This window comes from Topomyia yanbarensis, chromosome 2 (genome assembly GCF_030247195.1).
Source record: "Topomyia yanbarensis strain Yona2022 chromosome 2, ASM3024719v1, whole genome shotgun sequence".
Lineage (NCBI taxonomy): Eukaryota > Metazoa > Arthropoda > Insecta > Diptera > Culicidae > Topomyia > Topomyia yanbarensis.
In genome coordinates, this window is record NC_080671.1 from 399,732,608 (window position 1) to 399,750,721 (window position 18,114).

The 18,114-nt window shown below is 23.5% G+C and overlaps 1 protein-coding gene across 1 annotated transcript; it reads right to left on the minus strand.

Moving 5' to 3' along the window:
* Nucleotides 1–1,591: 1,591 nt before the first annotated feature.
* On the minus strand, nt 1,592–3,292 carry LOC131684912 (putative serine protease K12H4.7). Its single transcript, XM_058968161.1, has 2 exons — nt 2,829–3,292; nt 1,592–2,769 (listed from the first exon to the last, which is right to left on the minus strand). The coding sequence occupies exons 1-2, from the start codon at nt 3,233–3,235 to the stop codon at nt 1,680–1,682; spliced, it is 1,497 nt and encodes a 498-aa protein (XP_058824144.1). The 5' UTR covers nt 3,236–3,292; the 3' UTR covers nt 1,592–1,679.
* Between the last annotated feature and the right edge of the window lie 14,822 nt (nt 3,293–18,114).

Sequence of the window (18,114 nt, forward strand, 5' to 3'; positions counted from 1 at the left end):
CTATGCACTTCAAACTCCTTTCTATTTACTTCTATTTAAATAAATAAATTAAAATATTTACTTGTCTCTTTCGCGACTTGCATTCACATTCCGTTACTACTTGTTTGAGGGTTAGAAAGCACATGAGCTTTTGCATTTTTTCTCCGATTTTTGAGTTTTTGTAACACTATGAAGACTATTTTCGCTCAAAAAATCTACCAACATTTTTCTGTAAAAATAGTTGTGATAATAATTTTATCGAGAGGTCTTGTAGTTACCTGGAGAATAATGTGAAGAAGAACTGTGGAAAATTTTGAAACGATTGGCCCAGTAGATTTTGAGTTATGATGCACACCGTATTTTTTCGAGGTGTCTTCTGAAATTCACTTGACCAATGGAAGTTTAAGAAAATATTGTTCAAATTTTGCATCATTATATGGAAAGTAATTGAATTGACTAAAACTCTGTGTCTTTTTTTTATATTATTGAAAAAAAAGAATTCACTTTGAATACTTTACACCAAACCTCCCACTTCCCCCTTCCCCTTAAGGTTTTTTATCTCGGATACGTCCATTATGAGTGTCGTACAAAATTAATAACCCAAACAAGCTTTTCGCGAAAGAATATGAGACAAAATATTTTTGGCCACCTGTTTGTATGGAACCTTCCCATAGTGCGTGGTAACGATAGACCTGAAGAACGCGTTCAACAGTGCCAGCTAGGGAGCGATTGCCTTAGCGCTGCACAGAATGCGGGTTCCGGACTATCTATGTAAGGTTCTGAAAAGTTATATCCAGAACCGAGTACTGGTCTACGAAACAATCATGGGGAAGAGGTCGATTAGGATCACGGCGGGAGTACCTTAGGGCTCCATACTCTGCCCAACGCTCTGGAATATAATGTATAACGGAGTGTTTACACTGGAACTGCCCAGGGGAGTTGAGATCGTCGCCTTTGCAGATGATGTTGTCCTGACGATAACCGGAAAGACCCTTGAGAAGGTGGAGATGTTGACGACAGAGACAATAGGCATCGTGGAAACCTAGATAGCTGACGTCAAGTTGCAGCTGGCTCACCACAAGACCGAGGTAGTGGTCAGCAACTGTAAAAAAATCCAGCGTGTCGCGTCCATCTATGCATGCGCTGAAGCACCCGGGTGTGATGGTCGACTATCGGTTAAATTACAACAGCCATGTCGACTATGTCTGTGAGATGGCTTCGAGAACAACGCATTGGCAAGGATAATGCCGAATCACGGAGCAGCAAGAGGCAGCACGAGACGTCTCCTGGCGGCTGTCTCATTCTCAATATGGTATGGCGTACCGGCCTGGGCTGCAGCGCTGAACTCCAATCGTGTGCATGTAAATTTTCAAACATTTTAAAAATGTAAACATGTTCAAATGGGCATGAATGGGTAGAGAATCGTATCACTTGAGAATACATAGAAATGGTCCTTGAATCTGCTGTTCGTGTAATACGAAGAAATCCAGAAGCAGGAACCTTAACCATGATACTTGAATCTTGTAAGATCAGAAATCAATTGATGAATCAGGAATTAAGCATATGATATTTTACTTGGAAAGTAAAACGTACTTCTAATAGAAGAAGAAGCGAAAGTTGTCACAAATATATATTTTCTTCAACATCATATAACCTAACAACGAAGCACGATTCAATAAACGTTCACCTCACCAAGCACTCTAAACGGGAATGATATGCTCCCACAGCCAGCTCTCGATGTACATCTGAATTTCGTGCTTGGCCTCAAGTAGTGCCGGTGAATCGTACCCGGAAATTGAGTTCAAATCCGGACTATTGAAATAGCCTGGAATGACGATTGCACCCGATTGAGCCTGGTGGTATTCAGTGATCGAAATGTCCCTGATCGGATCCAGCCCACCGTTGGTGAACAGAGCACTGGTAACACGTGGATTCTTACCGCCGAAGTGCATGTTTGTCAGATGTACACCATCCACAACGACTTCGCTGCTGACCCAGTCTCCGTAGACGGCCCGGCAGAAGTTCAGGAAGAAGTTCATGGTGACACGGTAGCCGAACGGCTGATCAGCGGAATCCGCTGTCAGGAACCAACCGAACTCGGTACAGAACTGATAAATACGCTGGCGCAGGCCGAGAACACTGTTCTCCGGGGCGGTAATCTCGATATTCTGATGAGCTTGGACGGTGGTGTTGAAGTCAAATGGCAAACAGTCTAAATTACTATAATGATTTGCAATCCATTCAGCGAGCACGTGCAAATCAGTTTGCGCAGTGCTGTTACCCAGTTCGTGACACAGCGTTTCTGTCGATTCGGGTCTCTGTGGTGACTGGAGAATCGCTGACTGAAGACCTTCCTTGACATTGTAGAAGAAAGTTTCGATATCTAGCTGATCTTCTGTATTCACCGGTGCACAGGTGTTGAACAGCTCGGTCACGGTGGTAGAGAGTCCCGAATCGAAAAGATTCTCGCCAGTACGGAAACCACGCCAGATAGTACTGAAGCAGTCATCGGAACCGTGAGTTCGGATCACTTCACCGATTTCAAAAGCGTACTCTTTAAAGTTGAAACGGGCATCAACCTGTCCACTGGAAACCCAAACTCCATCCACCAAGTGTGGGTACCGCTGGCGCATCCATGTGGCAAGTGCTCCCGCATAACCAGTTCCAGCCAGGATAACACGTGCTTGATCATCGCGAACTACGTTGTGGCGTAAATGATAGATCCATTCGGCAACATCAACCAGAGCCTGCTCTACTTTCAGGAAACGTAGATTTTCCACTGAGAGATCTCTGAAAAGTGCAGTTCATTTAGAGAAAGCGTCACGGGTGTCACTTATTCAAATACTTACGGCGTCGGAAAACTACCACCGTAATATCGATGCTCATTGGTGAACAGCCAGGCATGTTCGTACTGGGCAATATCATGGAAATGGCCGTGCTCGATATAGTACTGCATCAAGGGCCAGTTTCCACCGAGGAAGATGAAGATCGGTCCACCGGGTTGGTAGTACTCATCATTGGAGAAGTATTCGAACAGGAACGTGTCTCGGTTCTGTGGGTTGAAATGATCTACACGGGTGCGGAACTGATATCCAATCGTTTTGGGGTTGGTAGACACGTATCCTTCCGGGACCTTTGGAATCGGGTAGGCATCTAGGATCCTCTGAATGATCGGAGGGAGGTTGAACGGTTTCGCCTCAGTGAGTGCTGCTACGGCCACGGCCAGTAGTAACACCAGAACCAGTTTGTTCACCATGTTTTCGGTGTCCTTATTCTTCGACTGTTTGTCAAAGACTAATGCAGTTAGAAGCCGTTGCCAGCCAGGAAAGGTTATAAATTGTTGGAAAACTAATAAATTTCAATAGGTCATAAAAGGTGGCTAATCGACCGGTGGCATCGGAGCCGTTATCGGATCGCAAGGCGCCTGTAGAGTTGCGTAATTGAGGTGTATATTCGGGGATGATTGAACGAATTCTACGATTGTAGTATATTGCAACTCTCTGATAGGTTGTCGACCATTGGGAATCTTGCTAAATGTTAGATTACGGCAGCTATCAGCAATAAATGACGAAGGTTCTTGATTATCTGATATCGCGGCAGTGATCCGTTTCAAATCTTTCCGAAAATACGTATATAAAAGCCATAAACATAAAGGAATTGTGTAAGCTCTTATGTATGTTTGGGGAAACCTCCGTCCGATAGTGTTGATTAGAACTGTTGTTTACTAGCCCCGCTCAATAAACAAAGAACGCAACTTCCGGACAATATTTGATACTATATTTCAGATTTCAAATGCCAATAAAGATTGATCGACCGGAACAATTGCGTATTTTTATCAGCAAAACACTCGGCTTACGCACACAAACAACATTGCAATTGATTCTGATTTTAAAACAAAATGGTTTTTGAATTACAAACATATGCTTCAAGGCTCTTCTATGCTTCAAGGCTCTTTATTGCTCATTGGTGCGCCCGCAGTTGGAATTTGCAAACGTTGTTTGGTGCCCGTATCAAGCTACGTGGAGCCTTAGGATCGAAGCAGTCCAGCGTAAATTCATACGATATGCGTTACGTGAATTGCCGTGGAACGATCCATTAAACCTGCCACCGTACGAGGACCGTTGTCGTCTTTTAGGACTTAATACTTTAACACGCCGGAGACATGCAGCGCAAGCTACCTTCGTGTCAAAGATTCTGCTGGCTGAATATGATTATCCGGAGCTACTAGCGCAAATTAACCTCTACGCGCCTACCCGTTCTCTTCGCCCACGAGCCCTGCTGCATTCTGAAATGCGCAGCACTAACTACGCTACCAATAGTCCAATTTTAGCAATGAGTCGTCGCTTCAACGAGTTTGCTGAAATTTTTGACTTCGTCATGAACTCTTCGCAGTTTCGTCGTCGTGTATTGTCGCTATTTTAATTATGTTTAGTTTACCTTAGTTTAGTATAGTTCATTAAGACAAATTGTCAGTTGGACTTTTTTCATACAAATACAAATACAAATACAAATACAAATACAAATTCAAATACAAATACAAATACAAATATAAATACAAATACAAATACAAATACAAATACAAATACAAATATAAATACAAATACAAATACAAATACAAATACAAATACAAATACAAATACAAATACAAATACAAATACAAATACAAATACAAATACAAATACAAATACAAATACAAATACAAATACAAATACAAATACAAATACAAATACAAATACAAATACAAATACAAATACAAATACAAATACAAATACAAATACAAATACAAATACAAATACAAATACAAATACAAATACAAATACAAATACAAATACAAATACAAATACAAATACAAATACAAATACAAATACAAATACAAATACAAATACAAATACAAATACAAATACAAATACAAATACAAATACAAATACAAATACAAATACAAATACAAATACAAATACAAATACAAATACAAATACAAATACAAATACAAATACAAATACAAATACAAATACAAATACAAATACAAATACAAATACAAATACAAATACAAATACAAATACAAATACAAATACAAATACAAATACAAATACAAATACAAATACAAATACAAATACAAATACAAATACAAATACAAATACAAATACAAATACAAATACAAATACAAATACAAATACAAATACAAATACAAATACAAATACAAATACAAATACAAATACAAATACAAATACAAATACAAATACAAATACAAATACAAATACAAATACAAATACAAATACAAATACAAATACAAATACAAATACAAATACAAATACAAATACAAATACAAATACAAATACAAATACAAATACAAATACAAATACAAATACAAATACAAATACAAATACAAATACAAATACAAATACAAATACAAATACAAATACAAATACAAATACAAATACAAATACAAATACAAATACAAATACAAATACAAATACAAATACAAATACAAATACAAATACAAATACAAATACAAATACAAATACAAATACAAATACAAATACAAATACAAATACAAATACAAATACAAATACAAATACAAATACAAATACAAATACAAATACAAATACAAATACAAATACAAATACAAATACAAATACAAATACAAATACAAATACAAATACAAATACAAATACAAATACAAATACAAATACAAATACAAATACAAATACAAATACAAATACAAATACAAATACAAATACAAATACAAATACAAATACAAATACAAATACAAATACAAATACAAATACAAATACAAATACAAATACAAATACAAATACAAATACAAATACAAATACAAATACAAATACAAATACAAATACAAATACAAATACAAATACAAATACAAATACAAATACAAATACAAATACAAATACAAATACAAATACAAATACAAATACAAATACAAATACAAATACAAATACAAATACAAATACAAATACAAATACAAATACAAATACAAATACAAATACAAATACAAATACAAATACAAATACAAATACAAATACAAATACAAATACAAATACAAATACAAATACAAATACAAATACAAATACAAATACAAATACAAATACAAATACAAATACAAATACAAATACAAATACAAATACAAATACAAATACAAATACAAATACAAATACAAATACAAATACAAATACAAATACAAATACAAATACAAATACAAATACAAATACAAATACAAATACAAATACAAATACAAATACAAATACAAATACAAATACAAATACAAATACAAATACAAATACAAATACAAATACAAATACAAATACAAATACAAATACAAATACAAATACAAATACAAATACAAATACAAATACAAATACAAATACAAATACAAATACAAATACAAATACAAATACAAATACAAATACAAATACAAATACAAATACAAATACAAATACAAATACAAATACAAATACAAATACAAATACAAATACAAATACAAATACAAATACAAATACAAATACAAATACAAATACAAATACAAATACAAATACAAATACAAATACAAATACAAATACAAATACAAATACAAATACAAATACAAATACAAATACAAATACAAATACAAATACAAATACAAATACAAATACAAATACAAATACAAATACAAATACAAATACAAATACAAATACAAATACAAATACAAATACAAATACAAATACAAATACAAATACAAATACAAATACAAATACAAATACAAATACAAATACAAATACAAATACAAATACAAATACAAATACAAATACAAATACAAATACAAATACAAATACAAATACAAATACAAATACAAATACAAATACAAATACAAATACAAATACAAATACAAATACAAATACAAATACAAATACAAATACAAATACAAATACAAATACAAATACAAATACAAATACAAATACAAATACAAATACAAATACAAATACAAATACAAATACAAATACAAATACAAATACAAATACAAATACAAATACAAATACAAATACAAATACAAATACAAATACAAATACAAATACAAATACAAATACAAATACAAATACAAATACAAATACAAATACAAATACAAATACAAATACAAATACAAATACAAATACAAATACAAATACAAATACAAATACAAATACAAATACAAATACAAATACAAATACAAATACAAATACAAATACAAATACAAATACAAATACAAATACAAATACAAATACAAATACAAATACAAATACAAATACAAATACAAATACAAATACAAATACAAATACAAATACAAATACAAATACAAATACAAATACAAATACAAATACAAATACAAATACAAATACAAATACAAATACAAATACAAATACAAATACAAATACAAATACAAATACAAATACAAATACAAATACAAATACAAATACAAATACAAATACAAATACAAATACAAATACAAATACAAATACAAATACAAATACAAATACAAATACAAATACAAATACAAATACAAATACAAATACAAATACAAATACAAATACAAATACAAATACAAATACAAATACAAATACAAATACAAATACAAATACAAATACAAATACAAATACAAATACAAATACAAATACAAATACAAATACAAATACAAATACAAATACAAATACAAATACAAATACAAATACAAATACAAATACAAATACAAATACAAATACAAATACAAATACAAATACAAATACAAATACAAATACAAATACAAATACAAATACAAATACAAATACAAATACAAATACAAATACAAATACAAATACAAATACAAATACAAATACAAATACAAATACAAATACAAATACAAATACAAATACAAATACAAATACAAATACAAATACAAATACAAATACAAATACAAATACAAATACAAATACAAATACAAATACAAATACAAATACAAATACAAATACAAATACAAATACAAATACAAATACAAATACAAATACAAATACAAATACAAATACAAATACAAATACAAATACAAATACAAATACAAATACAAATACAAATACAAATACAAATACAAATACAAATACAAATACAAATACAAATACAAATACAAATACAAATACAAATACAAATACAAATACAAATACAAATACAAATACAAATACAAATACAAATACAAATACAAATACAAATACAAATACAAATACAAATACAAATACAAATACAAATACAAATACAAATACAAATACAAATACAAATACAAATACAAATACAAATACAAATACAAATACAAATACAAATACAAATACAAATACAAATACAAATACAAATACAAATACAAATACAAATACAAATACAAATACAAATACAAATACAAATACAAATACAAATACAAATACAAATACAAATACAAATACAAATACAAATACAAATACAAATACAAATACAAATACAAATACAAATACAAATACAAATACAAATACAAATACAAATACAAATACAAATACAAATACAAATACAAATACAAATACAAATACAAATACAAATACAAATACAAATACAAATACAAATACAAATACAAATACAAATACAAATACAAATACAAATACAAATACAAATACAAATACAAATACAAATACAAATACAAATACAAATACAAATACAAATACAAATACAAATACAAATACAAATACAAATACAAATACAAATACAAATACAAATACAAATACAAATACAAATACAAATACAAATACAAATACAAATACAAATACAAATACAAATACAAATACAAATACAAATACAAATACAAATACAAATACAAATACAAATACAAATACAAATACAAATACAAATACAAATACAAATACAAATACAAATACAAATACAAATACAAATACAAATACAAATACAAATACAAATACAAATACAAATACAAATACAAATACAAATACAAATACAAATACAAATACAAATACAAATACAAATACAAATACAAATACAAATACAAATACAAATACAAATACAAATACAAATACAAATACAAATACAAATACAAATACAAATACAAATACAAATACAAATACAAATACAAATACAAATACAAATACAAATACAAATACAAATACAAATACAAATACAAATACAAATACAAATACAAATACAAATACAAATACAAATACAAATACAAATACAAATACAAATACAAATACAAATACAAATACAAATACAAATACAAATACAAATACAAATACAAATACAAATACAAATACAAATACAAATACAAATACAAATACAAATACAAATACAAATACAAATACAAATACAAATACAAATACAAATACAAATACAAATACAAATACAAATACAAATACAAATACAAATACAAATACAAATACAAATACAAATACAAATACAAATACAAATACAAATACAAATACAAATACAAATACAAATACAAATACAAATACAAATACAAATACAAATACAAATACAAATACAAATACAAATACAAATACAAATACAAATACAAATACAAATACAAATACAAATACAAATACAAATACAAATACAAATACAAATACAAATACAAATACAAATACAAATACAAATACAAATACAAATACAAATACAAATACAAATACAAATACAAATACAAATACAAATACAAATACAAATACAAATACAAATACAAATACAAATACAAATACAAATACAAATACAAATACAAATACAAATACAAATACAAATACAAATACAAATACAAATACAAATACAAATACAAATACAAATACAAATACAAATACAAATACAAATACAAATACAAATACAAATACAAATACAAATACAAATACAAATACAAATACAAATACAAATACAAATACAAATACAAATACAAATACAAATACAAATACAAATACAAATACAAATACAAATACAAATACAAATACAAATACAAATACAAATACAAATACAAATACAAATACAAATACAAATACAAATACAAATACAAATACAAATACAAATACAAATACAAATACAAATACAAATACAAATACAAATACAAATACAAATACAAATACAAATACAAATACAAATACAAATACAAATACAAATACAAATACAAATACAAATACAAATACAAATACAAATACAAATACAAATACAAATACAAATACAAATACAAATACAAATACAAATACAAATACAAATACAAATACAAATACAAATACAAATACAAATACAAATACAAATACAAATACAAATACAAATACAAATACAAATACAAATACAAATACAAATACAAATACAAATACAAATACAAATACAAATACAAATACAAATACAAATACAAATACAAATACAAATACAAATACAAATACAAATACAAATACAAATACAAATACAAATACAAATACAAATACAAATACAAATACAAATACAAATACAAATACAAATACAAATACAAATACAAATACAAATACAAATACAAATACAAATACAAATACAAATACAAATACAAATACAAATACAAATACAAATACAAATACAAATACAAATACAAATACAAATACAAATACAAATACAAATACAAATACAAATACAAATACAAATACAAATACAAATACAAATACAAATACAAATACAAATACAAATACAAATACAAATACAAATACAAATACAAATACAAATACAAATACAAATACAAATACAAATACAAATACAAATACAAATACAAATACAAATACAAATACAAATACAAATACAAATACAAATACAAATACAAATACAAATACAAATACAAATACAAATACAAATACAAATACAAATACAAATACAAATACAAATACAAATACAAATACAAATACAAATACAAATACAAATACAAATACAAATACAAATACAAATACAAATACAAATACAAATACAAATACAAATACAAATACAAATACAAATACAAATACAAATACAAATACAAATACAAATACAAATACAAATACAAATACAAATACAAATACAAATACAAATACAAATACAAATACAAATACAAATACAAATACAAATACAAATACAAATACAAATACAAATACAAATACAAATACAAATACAAATACAAATACAAATACAAATACAAATACAAATACAAATACAAATACAAATACAAATACAAATACAAATACAAATACAAATACAAATACAAATACAAATACAAATACAAATACAAATACAAATACAAATACAAATACAAATACAAATACAAATACAAATACAAATACAAATACAAATACAAATACAAATACAAATACAAATACAAATACAAATACAAATACAAATACAAATACAAATACAAATACAAATACAAATACAAATACAAATACAAATACAAATACAAATACAAATACAAATACAAATACAAATACAAATACAAATACAAATACAAATACAAATACAAATACAAATACAAATACAAATACAAATACAAATACAAATACAAATACAAATACAAATACAAATACAAATACAAATACAAATACAAATACAAATACAAATACAAATACAAATACAAATACAAATACAAATACAAATACAAATACAAATACAAATACAAATACAAATACAAATACAAATACAAATACAAATACAAATACAAATACAAATACAAATACAAATACAAATACAAATACAAATACAAATACAAATACAAATACAAATACAAATACAAATACAAATACAAATACAAATACAAATACAAATACAAATACAAATACAAATACAAATACAAATACAAATACAAATACAAATACAAATACAAATACAAATACAAATACAAATACAAATACAAATACAAATACAAATACAAATACAAATACAAATACAAATACAAATACAAATACAAATACAAATACAAATACAAATACAAATACAAATACAAATACAAATACAAATACAAATACAAATACAAATACAAATACAAATACAAATACAAATACAAATACAAATACAAATACAAATACAAATACAAATACAAATACAAATACAAATACAAATACAAATACAAATACAAATACAAATACAAATACAAATACAAATACAAATACAAATACAAATACAAATACAAATACAAATACAAATACAAATACAAATACAAATACAAATACAAATACAAATACAAATACAAATACAAATACAAATACAAATACAAATACAAATACAAATACAAATACAAATACAAATACAAATACAAATACAAATACAAATACAAATACAAATACAAATACAAATACAAATACAAATACAAATACAAATACAAATACAAATACAAATACAAATACAAATACAAATACAAATACAAATACAAATACAAATACAAATACAAATACAAATACAAATACAAATACAAATACAAATACAAATACAAATACAAATACAAATACAAATACAAATACAAATACAAATACAAATACAAATACAAATACAAATACAAATACAAATACAAATACAAATACAAATACAAATACAAATACAAATACAAATACAAATACAAATACAAATACAAATACAAATACAAATACAAATACAAATACAAATACAAATACAAATACAAATACAAATACAAATACAAATACAAATACAAATACAAATACAAATACAAATACAAATACAAATACAAATACAAATACAAATACAAATACAAATACAAATACAAATACAAATACAAATACAAATACAAATACAAATACAAATACAAATACAAATACAAATACAAATACAAATACAAATACAAATACAAATACAAATACAAATACAAATACAAATACAAATACAAATACAAATACAAATACAAATACAAATACAAATACAAATACAAATACAAATACAAATACAAATACAAATACAAATACAAATACAAATACAAATACAAATACAAATACAAATACAAATACAAATACAAATACAAATACAAATACAAATACAAATACAAATACAAATACAAATACAAATACAAATACAAATACAAATACAAATACAAATACAAATACAAATACAAATACAAATACAAATACAAATACAAATACAAATACAAATACAAATACAAATACAAATACAAATACAAATACAAATACAAATACAAATACAAATACAAATACAAATACAAATACAAATACAAATACAAATACAAATACAAATACAAATACAAATACAAATACAAATACAAATACAAATACAAATACAAATACAAATACAAATACAAATACAAATACAAATACAAATACAAATACAAATACAAATACAAATACAAATACAAATACAAATACAAATACAAATACAAATACAAATACAAATACAAATACAAATACAAATACAAATACAAATACAAATACAAATACAAATACAAATACAAATACAAATACAAATACAAATACAAATACAAATACAAATACAAATACAAATACAAATACAAATACAAATACAAATACAAATACAAATACAAATACAAATACAAATACAAATACAAATACAAATACAAATACAAATACAAATACAAATACAAATACAAATACAAATACAAATACAAATACAAATACAAATACAAATACAAATACAAATACAAATACAAATACAAATACAAATACAAATACAAATACAAATACAAATACAAATACAAATACAAATACAAATACAAATACAAATACAAATACAAATACAAATACAAATACAAATACAAATACAAATACAAATACAAATACAAATACAAATACAAATACAAATACAAATACAAATACAAATACAAATACAAATACAAATACAAATACAAATACAAATACAAATACAAATACAAATACAAATACAAATACAAATACAAATACAAATACAAATACAAATACAAATACAAATACAAATACAAATACAAATACAAATACAAATACAAATACAAATACAAATACAAATACAAATACAAATACAAATACAAATACAAATACAAATACAAATACAAATACAAATACAAATACAAATACAAATACAAATACAAATACAAATACAAATACAAATACAAATACAAATACAAATACAAATACAAATACAAATACAAATACAAATACAAATACAAATACAAATACAAATACAAATACAAATACAAATACAAATACAAATACAAATACAAATACAAATACAAATACAAATACAAATACAAATACAAATACAAATACAAATACAAATACAAATACAAATACAAATACAAATACAAATACAAATACAAATACAAATACAAATACAAATACAAATACAAATACAAATACAAATACAAATACAAATACAAATACAAATACAAATACAAATACAAATACAAATACAAATACAAATACAAATACAAATACAAATACAAATACAAATACAAATACAAATACAAATACAAATACAAATACAAATACAAATACAAATACAAATACAAATACAAATACAAATACAAATACAAATACAAATACAAATACAAATACAAATACAAATACAAATACAAATACAAATACAAATACAAATACAAATACAAATACAAATACAAATACAAATACAAATACAAATACAAATACAAATACAAATACAAATACAAATACAAATACAAATACAAATACAAATACAAATACAAATACAAATACAAATACAAATACAAATACAAATACAAATACAAATACAAATACAAATACAAATACAAATACAAATACAAATACAAATACAAATACAAATACAAATACAAATACAAATACAAATACAAATACAAATACAAATACAAATACAAATACAAATACAAATACAAATACAAATACAAATACAAATACAAATACAAATACAAATACAAATACAAATACAAATACAAATACAAATACAAATACAAATACAAATACAAATACAAATACAAATACAAATACAAATACAAATACAAATACAAATACAAATACAAATACAAATACAAATACAAATACAAATACAAATACAAATACAAATACAAATACAAATACAAATACAAATACAAATACAAATACAAATACAAATACAAATACAAATACAAATACAAATACAAATACAAATACAAATACAAATACAAATACAAATACAAATACAAATACAAATACAAATACAAATACAAATACAAATACAAATACAAATACAAATACAAATACAAATACAAATACAAATACAAATACAAATACAAATACAAATACAAATACAAATACAAATACAAATACAAATACAAATACAAATACAAATACAAATACAAATACAAATACAAATACAAATACAAATACAAATACAAATACAAATACAAATACAAATACAAATACAAATACAAATACAAATACAAATACAAATACAAATACAAATACAAATACAAATACAAATACAAATACAAATACAAATACAAATACAAATACAAATACAAATACAAATACAAATACAAATACAAATACAAATACAAATACAAATACAAATACAAATACAAATACAAATACAAATACAAATACAAATACAAATACAAATACAAATACAAATACAAATACAAATACAAATACAAATACAAATACAAATACAAATACAAATACAAATACAAATACAAATACAAATACAAATACAAATACAAATACAAATACAAATACAAATACAAATACAAATACAAATACAAATACAAATACAAATACAAATACAAATACAAATACAAATACAAATACAAATACAAATACAAATACAAATACAAATACAAATACAAATACAAATACAAATACAAATACAAATACAAATACAAATACAAATACAAATACAAATACAAATACAAATACAAATACAAATACAAATACAAATACAAATACAAATACAAATACAAATACAAATACAAATACAAATACAAATACAAATACAAATACAAATACAAATACAAATACAAATACAAATACAAATACAAATACAAATACAAATACAAATACAAATACAAATACAAATACAAATACAAATACAAATACAAATACAAATACAAATACAAATACAAATACAAATACAAATACAAATACAAATACAAATACAAATACAAATACAAATACAAATACAAATACAAATACAAATACAAATACAAATACAAATACAAATACAAATACAAATACAAATACAAATACAAATACAAATACAAATACAAATACAAATACAAATACAAATACAAATACAAATACAAATACAAATACAAATACAAATACAAATACAAATACAAATACAAATACAAATACAAATACAAATACAAATACAAATACAAATACAAATACAAATACAAATACAAATACAAATACAAATACAAATACAAATACAAATACAAATACAAATACAAATACAAATACAAATACAAATACAAATACAAATACAAATACAAATACAAATACAAATACAAATACAAATACAAATACAAATACAAATACAAATACAAATACAAATACAAATACAAATACAAATACAAATACAAATACAAATACAAATACAAATACAAATACAAATACAAATACAAATACAAATACAAATACAAATACAAATACAAATACAAATACAAATACAAATACAAATACAAATACAAATACAAATACAAATACAAATACAAATACAAATACAAATACAAATACAAATACAAATACAAATACAAATACAAATACAAATACAAATACAAATACAAATACAAATACAAATACAAATACAAATACAAATACAAATACAAATACAAATACAAATACAAATACAAATACAAATACAAATACAAATACAAATACAAATACAAATACAAATACAAATACAAATACAAATACAAATACAAATACAAATACAAATACAAATACAAATACAAATACAAATACAAATACAAATACAAATACAAATACAAATACAAATACAAATACAAATACAAATACAAATACAAATACAAATACAAATACAAATACAAATACAAATACAAATACAAATACAAATACAAATACAAATACAAATACAAATACAAATACAAATACAAATACAAATACAAATACAAATACAAATACAAATACAAATACAAATACAAATACAAATACAAATACAAATACAAATACAAATACAAATACAAATACAAATACAAATACAAATACAAATACAAATACAAATACAAATACAAATACAAATACAAATACAAATACAAATACAAATACAAATACAAATACAAATACAAATACAAATACAAATACAAATACAAATACAAATACAAATACAAATACAAATACAAATACAAATACAAATACAAATACAAATACAAATACAAATACAAATACAAATACAAATACAAATACAAATACAAATACAAATACAAATACAAATACAAATACAAATACAAATACAAATACAAATACAAATACAAATACAAATACAAATACAAATACAAATACAAATACAAATACAAATACAAATACAAATACAAATACAAATACAAATACAAATACAAATACAAATACAAATACAAATACAAATACAAATACAAATACAAATACAAATACAAATACAAATACAAATACAAATACAAATACAAATACAAATACAAATACAAATACAAATACAAATACAAATACAAATACAAATACAAATACAAATACAAATACAAATACAAATACAAATACAAATACAAATACAAATACAAATACAAATACAAATACAAATACAAATACAAATACAAATACAAATACAAATACAAATACAAATACAAATACAAATACAAATACAAATACAAATACAAATACAAATACAAATACAAATACAAATACAAATACAAATACAAATACAAATACAAATACAAATACAAATACAAATACAAATACAAATACAAATACAAATACAAATACAATTACAAATACAAATACAAATACAAATACAAATACAAATACAAATACAAATATTGATTTTACGTAGGGTAAGGGGGGCAAATCCGACCTAGTAAATGATTTTGGCTGTAGAATGTTCATTTTACATCGGATCAAGTCGTTATAACAAATTGAAGGTTAGGTATCTGCGCAACTTTCTATGCATAACATTTCATTCATATGCATACCTTAGGAAAATTTTGAGATATATGCGTTT